Raw genomic sequence first — 7892 nt, 5'->3', positions numbered from 1 at the left:
GGAGAGAGAGAATCCCAAGCAGACTCTTCACTGCCAGCACAGAGCCTGACACGGGGCTCTATCTCATGAACCATGAGATCCTGACCTACGCAGAAATCAAGAGTCGGATGCTTAACCGACTGAGCCACCCAGGCGTCCCTAGATTCTTTTTTTTTTTTTTTTTAAAGAGATGGAAACCATCAAGGCTGGCAGGACAGGAGATTAGCGATACTATTTTGGAGGCCCCAAAGCAGGTGAGCCAGCAGTAACTGGCTTAGCAGAACCAAGAGGGCTGAGTCCTAAAGCAGCCGTGAGGACGGCTGAGAACTTACTGGATCTGCACCCTGAAAGGCGCAGGGACTGGCAACATCACGTGCCTGTGCGCCTGGGGGTAAAGGTGGGGAGGTACCAACGTAAGAATTGGGTACAAAATGCCCAGATCTTGTCTGCTTTGCTTGGCAGGGGTTGTCCACTCCCACCCCCACAGAAAGCAGGCAATTCATTCCCTGGAGAGGGAAAAGTAGAGGGTCTTGGCGCTGGGGACCGATGGGCACGGTGGAGGGCGTGGGACCTGTATCCAAACACGACGATCAGGGTCCGTATAGGTTATAGGTGTTGAAACCTTCCCTGCCCCCCATCCCAGACCTTCCTGCCACGTTCACCCCCCCACCCCCCCTCTTCCCAGCTGCTGGCCAATTGAGAGTTGGACCCTTGAAAGAAGACGACTCTAAGTGTACTTGGGGTTCCCTGGTACACAGCAGCCCCCCTCCCCAAGGTCCCGAGCGTGGAGCTCAGGGTCCGCCGGCCTCACCTCAGTACCTTCTGTCAGCCCTTTGGTTCTCGCTCGTCGCCACGAGGAAGTGACTGAGGCTTCACAAACAGTTGGGGACAGTTTCTGATATGGAAGGCAGGCCCCGAACAGAGAGACACAAGAGACTTGGAAGAAACAGAAATCGTGCTGGGAGAAGGGAACGTGAAAAAGCTGCTATTATTACCCTCACTGAAGTCAGGGAGGATGTTGCACACATAGGCATAGGATGCGTGAAAAGGAAACTCTGCTGGTCATTAACAAGCTCTTGGTTGTAAGAGCACAACAGCGGCGGCGGGGAGGGGGGGATGGGTGGTGGGTGGTGCTCCTGGGTGGCTCAGTCAGTTGAGCGTCTGACTTCGGCTCAGGTCATGATCTCACAGCTCGTGAGTTCGAGCCCCTCATCCGGCTCTGTGCTGACAGCTCGGAGCCTGGAGCCTGCAGCCTGCCTTAGATCCTGGGTCTCCCTCTCTCTCTGCCCCTGACCCACTCGCATTCTGTCTCTGTCTCTCTCAAAAACAAACAACCATTAAAACAAATTTAAAAACACAACAGCGGGTTAGGAGAGAAGGCTGAAGGAATCGCCCGGAAAGTGGAAGACACGAGATGGGAAGTAGGGGAGGGGTAAAATACAGAAACTTGCCGGCCAGTCTAAGAATTTCAGCATCCGGATGATAAGGCTTCTGGAAAGAATAGAGAAAAAGGAGGCAGGGAAATCATTTGAAGGAAATATTTGAAGATAAATTCCAGGATGTGAGTTTTCACATTGAAGGAGCCTGATAGATGCACAGCCCCACTGACGGAAGCAGATGCACACCTGAGCACATCCCTGTGAAACTGTAGACTACAGGAGACAGAGACAAGGTCCTATAAGCTTCTGGATGTGAAACAACACAGATCACCCACGAAGGATCCAAGTATCGGAACAGCTCCGGTTCCAGCATCCTCGGAAGCCACAACACGATGGTGCAAGGCTTCCAAAACTCGGAAGGAGAAGGTTTTCCCTGATAGAGTTCTGTACACGGCCAAACGCTAGGGTCAAACGTGAGAGCAGAAGGAAGTTTCAGACCACGCCAGCTGATGACACATTTACCACCCCCAGCCCCCACTCCCCATCGCCTTTTTTGAGAAGGCTAGCGATCTCCCCCTGAAGCAAGAGAATAAACTGACATCCAGCATAGAATCAGAGGGAATCTCCAGGGCGGTAGTGATGAAGTAGCCTGGTGCAGTGAGGAGGAGGACAGGCACGCGAGGACGTCCTCGTCACATGTCCTGCCATGGTACCGTTTTTTAAATCAGATGAACTATCGGACGCTATGTCTCAACAAAACGAGGGAGGAAGAGGGAGGCGTGTGATCCCCCAAACGAGGGATCAGACCCGAGGAGAGGCAAAAGGAATCCCGAGGAGGTCAGCAAAAGAAGGCCCAGGATGACAGTCGGGTAAGGGGGTCTGGAGAACCGGCAGTCAGGACGGGAGGAGAGAGCAGAGGCCTCCAGGAGGGATGTTGCCAATGAAAAATAAAGGAGCTGCTCAATTAGCTGCAATTAGTGGGCTGCATTAGCAACAGGTGCAAGAGCTATGCGAAGGAGGGGCGCCTGGGTGGCTCAGTCAGTTGAGCGTCCGACTTCGGCTCCGGGCGTGATCTCGCGGTCCGTGAGTTCGAGCCCCGCGTCGGGCTCTGGGCTGACCGCTCGGAGCCTGGAGCCTGCTTCCGATTCTGTGTCTCCCTCTCTCTCTGCCCCTCCCCCGTTCATGCTCTGTCTCTCTCTATCAAAAAATGAATAAACGTTAGAAAAAATTTTAAAAAGAGCTATGTGAATGAAAACCCCACTGTCTCCAGGAAGGAGAGAGAGAGAGAGAGGAAAGAAAGAGGAAGGAAGGTAGGTAGGAAGGCACATCTGGTCTACCCCAGCCCTCATCTGTGAATAATCCTGGATTCATGAAACACCACGAACTGAATCTGCCAGGGTGCAGCATGCCTGTGTTGAGAGATTGGGGGACGGGAAGCAGATGGGGCAGCTGAGTAAGAGCTCTCATTCTTGGCCCTCGAGATCCGAGGGCCGTAGATGGTGTCTCAAAACTAGACACGGAAGACACATAACTCTGGTTTTCTTGCCGTATTTTGGAGCTGTACTCCAGATCAGCACTGCCTGATAGAAACATAATGTAAGCTACACATGTAATTTAATTTCTTTCTTTTTTTTTTTTTAAATGTTTATTTATTTTTGAGAGAGAGACAAAGCACGAACAGGAGAGGGGCACAGAGAGAGGGAGATGGAATCCTAAGCAGGCTCCAGGCTCCGAGCTGTCAGCACCGAGCCCGACGCAGGGCTTGAACCCATGAAGCATGAGATCATGACCTGGGCCGAAGTCGGACACTCAACCGACTGAGCTACCCAGGCACCCCATGTAATTTAATTTCTAATAGTCACTTTAAAAAGTAAAAAGAGGGGCGCCTGGGTGGCTCAGTCGGTTAAGTGTCCTACTTCGTCTCAGGTCTGCTATCACTGTTCCTGAGTTCGAGCCCCACATCGGGCTCTGTGCTGACAGCTCGGAGCCTGGAGCCTGCTTCGGATTCTGTGTCTCCCCGTCTCTCTGCCCCTCCCCCACTCGCATCCTGTGTCTCTCTCTCAAAAATAAACATAAAAAAAAGTAGAAAGATATGTATTTGAGTATATTTCTTAATATTATCTAAAACAGATAATATTTTTTGATAGATAATATAGATAATATTTTTTTTGTGGATTTTTGTTTTATAGATCATGTAAGTATAAAATCATAGGTATACACAGTATGTGTCATATCAGCCTTTAAAACTACATATCGAGGGGCGCCTGGGTGGCGCAGTCGGTTAAGCGTCCGACTTCAGCCAGGTCACGATCTCGCGGTCCGTGAGTTCGAGCCCCGCGTCGGGCTCTGGGCTGACAGCTCGGAGCCTGGAGCCTGTTTCGGATTCTGTGTCTCCCTCTCTCTCTGCCCCTCCCCCGTTCATGCTCTGTCTCTCTCTGTCCCAAAAATAAATAAATGTTGAAAAAAAAAATTAAAAAAAAAAAACTACATATCGAAAATCTCAAAGGCTCAGAAAATATTTTTCAGAATTTCTTTTTTTATAATCAATATGTTTACTGTATTTTATTATTTTTTTGCTATAGTTATACTAAGTTTTTATTTGTTTTAATTTAAATCCAAGTCAGTTATTGTATAGTATAATAATAATTTCAGGAATAGAATTTAGTGATTCATCACTTACATGTAACACTCAGTGCTCGTTCCAACAAGTGCCCTTCTTAATCCCCATCACCCCTTTAGTCCATTGCCCCCCTTCCTCCCCCCCCAGCAACCTTTGGTTTGTTCTCTGTATTTAAGAGTCTCTTATGTTTTGTCCCCCTTCTCTGTGTTTTATTATTTTTGCTTCCCTTCCCCTATGTTCATCTGTTTTGTATCTTAAATTCCACGTATGAGTGAAATCATATGATACTTGTCTTTCTGTGACTAGCTTATTTTGCTTAGCATAATACACCCTAGTTCCATCCACGTTGTTACAAATTCTTTTTTTTTATTTATTTTTTAATGTTTTACTTATTTTTAAGAGAGAGAGTGAGCGAGCATGAGCGGAGGAGGGGCAGACAAAGGGAGACGCAGAACCTGAAACAGGCTCCAGGCTCTGAGCTGTCAGCACTGAGCCTGATGCGGGGCTCGAACCCACGGACCACGAAATCATGACCTGAGCCGAAGTCAGAGCTTAACTGACTGAGCCCCCCAGGCGCCCCTACAAATTCTTTTTGATGGCCGAGTAATATTCCATTGTACATTCCACATCTTCTTTACCCATTCATCTGTCGATGGACATTTGGGCTCTTTCCATAGTTTGGCCGTTGTCAATAGTGCTGCTATAAATAGGATTTCAACGTACAGTCAATATAAAAAACGTTGATAAGAGGGATGCCTGGGTGGCTCACTTGGTTAAGTGTTTGACTCTTGATTTTGGCTCAGATCATGATCTCACGGTTCGTGAGTTCAAGTCCTGCATCAGGCTCTGCACTGACAGCATGGACCCCGCTTGGGATTCTCTCTTTCCCTCTCTCTCTGCCCCTCCCGCCTCTCTAAATAAATAAATGAACTAAAAAAAAAAAAGATGTCACACAAGGTGGTACTCATGCATTGTTCAGGACTATGGAGAGATGGAAATGCCAGAGAAGTGCTTTCCTCTGGTGTGGGGTTCTGGAGGGGGAGGGCAAGGAACCACCACCTGGAAGTTACACACTTTTTCTTGCTGTTTTCAGCCCCCCAAGTTTTGATATGTGCGTGCAGAAAAGGGCAAGAAAGACAAATCTAAAGTGTTAGACTGTGTGGCCTTGCTCCCTGTTCACAAACCCCTCCCCATAAGCTTTTCAGTATTATTTGAGTTTCTAAGTTGGGAGCGTATGAAGTAGAAATTAACTGGCGACTAAAGATTTGAACTGTACAGCTTGGGGCACGCCAGGGATCGCTCCTGCTCATTCCTGTATTGGGTTCTTGAGTCTCCTTGTGAAATGCTTCAAGGTCCCTGGTGGAGACTACAAAGCAAGAGGGGGTCTGATGGGCTCCCACTTCTCTGTTGATGTTGACTTCATGGGTGCTGGCCTCCCGACTCCCTTCCCCCGCATCCCAGGCTCCATGGCTCATCGGGGTCTGTCCTGTTCCCTCTGCAGACCCAGCATGTCCGGACTCCACCTGGTGAAGAAAGGCCGAGAACTAAAGAAGGTGGACCTGCACAGAGACTTTACCGTGGCCTCCCCGGCTGAGTTTGTCACGCGCTTCGGGGGGGATCGGGTCATAGAGAAGGTACAGATGGGGTCCTGGCAGTCGGGGTGGGGTGGGGCCCCTCCTCCCAGCTGGAGGGGAGAGAACCTACTTCAGGCTCACATAACTCTGTAGAGAAAGGGCCAGGCCACCCTTCCGTGAGCACTTGCTGAGTGCCATGTGCTGGAATTCATCAGCTTTCTACCCTCTCAACAGCCGGAAGCAACAGGTGCATCACCCCCATTTCATACAAATGGAGACTGAGGTCTGAAAAGACCCCACGGTGCTTTCATGCACGGGGCTGCTTTCTCGCTTACTGGGGGGGCAGGCCTAAAAGCCCCGCCCTGCCCTTCTGAGGTGTAGAGCTCCTTCCGGGAGAGGAGGCCCATGTACTGAATAACGATAACGAAGGGAAACCGCTACCTGTGGCCATTTAGAACGGCTTTTTGCATTGTTTCCCGTTCCATCGGGTTAAGGCTCTGAGCTACAGACTGGTAATTCCCGTCGTATTCATGGAGAACAAAGATGCAGAGACTTGACATTGGTTGTCCAAAGTCCCGTGGCCAGAGAGGGCCGGAGTCGGGATTTGAACCCAGGTCAGTTTGACCAGAAGGCCTTGTTCTTTTCCACTATTACTCCAGGGTGGTGGTGGGTAATTATAACAACAGCAGCTACTGGCTTTTGAGGGCCTGCTCTGCCGGGCACCCTGGGAACTGCTTTACCTTATCTTACCTCATTTAACTATATACCCCCACCCCCCGCCGAGTCCTGTCGGGCGATATTATTTTGCAGAAGGGGAAACAGGCCCAGGGAAGGGAGGTGGCTTGCCTGGGTCTTACAGCTGGTCAGTGGCAGAGCTGGGATTTGGACTCTGGTCGTCAGAGTCCAGACCCCACGTCCTCTCTCCAGCGTCCTAAGTGCAGTATTGAGCGTTAGAGACTCATATGGGCTCCTGAGCCTGGCAGCCAACAGACTCTTCTGCCCTGGAGCCTCAGAATTAGAAACTCTTGGGCAGGGATCCAGAAGCTACGCTTTTGTCACACTTGCCAAGGGGACTGTGTTGCCGCCGGCCCAACTGATGGTGGCTGGCACGCAGCCCTGGGGAGCCGAGAGGCTGGGTGGCCGCTGAAGGCCTCAGCCGGGAGCTGCCTCTCTTTATGACTTTGGACTTGACCGTGGCTTGCCCTTTCCCCTAGACTCCTTGTGGGAAAGCTGCACCTGTGCAGACTAGAACAGCCAGCCAGCCCACAGTGGCCTTTTCCCCTGACGGAGCTCCCAGAATGTGCTGGGACAAATGGGGGCCAGGGAAACGGGCTGTCCTAGGCTCACCCAGAGCCCTTCCTTCTTGACCAAGCCTCCCTTTGATGATAAGACTGAGAGAACCGAAGGCCTGCCATTCTGTCATTGCTCTCCAGGGGACAGTTTCGAAAGGAGGGAGCACTGAACCAGAGCCCAGAGCGCTGGGCTCCGTCTGCTGTGGCCACTCATAAGGATATGACACCTGGACTCAGTTTCCCTTTCTGTAAAATGGCAGCCATTGCATTCCCCATCTCTAATGAGACTTGTCCTCCCGAGCCTTAAAATTATGTTCTTGCTACGTCAGTCAGAAGTTCAAGGCCATATGCCTATTTCTTTTTAACAGGAAAACTAGACCTTGGTTTTATTTCTTATAGACCAAGCCAGGAGGCTGGCCAGTCTGAGATCCTTATGTGGGGGTCTGCCTAATGCCACACAGGAAGTTCAGGCACATTAGGAATGGAAACTGGGACCTTTTCTGTTGCTTTCAGTTGCTGAGGATGGCCGGCGTTACTGCCTTTCCTCCTTACCAAGTCTGGGGCCTTTAACCTCCAGGACGCAGAGGCAGCCAAGGGGGCCAGTTCAGAGCACAGGTCAGAGTGTGCAGGGCTCACGAGTCCCATGCCTGCTACATACTGGCTGTATGACTTTGGGCAAGTGCCTCGACTCCTTTTTTAATATCTTTAATCCCAAATAGAGATAAGAATACAGCCACTGTCAAGGGCTGTTGTGAGGATGAAATGAAATAATGCTGGGGAAATATATGGTACTGTAGCTTGGTACATATAAGCATTCAGAAATGTTAAGTGATCGTGATGGTGCCAGTAGAGGATCAAAAATCATTCATTCATCCCAGCCTGTCCATCCTGCCCATCTTGTCCATCCATCCATCCACTCATCCATCCATCCATCCACTTACCCATCCACCCACTCACGCATCCATCCATCCATCCATCCATCCATCCATCCATCCATCCACTTACTCATCCACCCATCCACCCATCTGTCCATCCACTCACCCATCCA

The 7892-nt window shown here is 50.2% G+C and overlaps 1 protein-coding gene across 5 annotated transcripts in view; it reads left to right on the top strand.

Annotated features, from left to right (window-relative positions):
* Positions 1-7892, top strand: part of ACACB (acetyl-CoA carboxylase beta) — a 114772-nt gene that overhangs the window by 23687 nt on the left and 83193 nt on the right. For all 5 annotated transcript variants that reach the window (XM_040443626.1, XM_040443627.1, XM_040443628.1 and 2 more), the window contains one exon: positions 5480-5612. In XM_040443626.1, coding sequence (XP_040299560.1) covers positions 5480-5612 — 133 coding nt within the window. The remainder of the gene's footprint in view (positions 1-5479; positions 5613-7892) is intronic.

This window comes from Herpailurus yagouaroundi, unplaced genomic scaffold (genome assembly GCF_014898765.1).
Source record: "Herpailurus yagouaroundi ecotype Mexico unplaced genomic scaffold, PumYag 191, whole genome shotgun sequence".
Lineage (NCBI taxonomy): Eukaryota > Metazoa > Chordata > Mammalia > Carnivora > Felidae > Herpailurus > Herpailurus yagouaroundi.
This window is presented reverse-complemented; position numbering and strand designations above follow the sequence as displayed.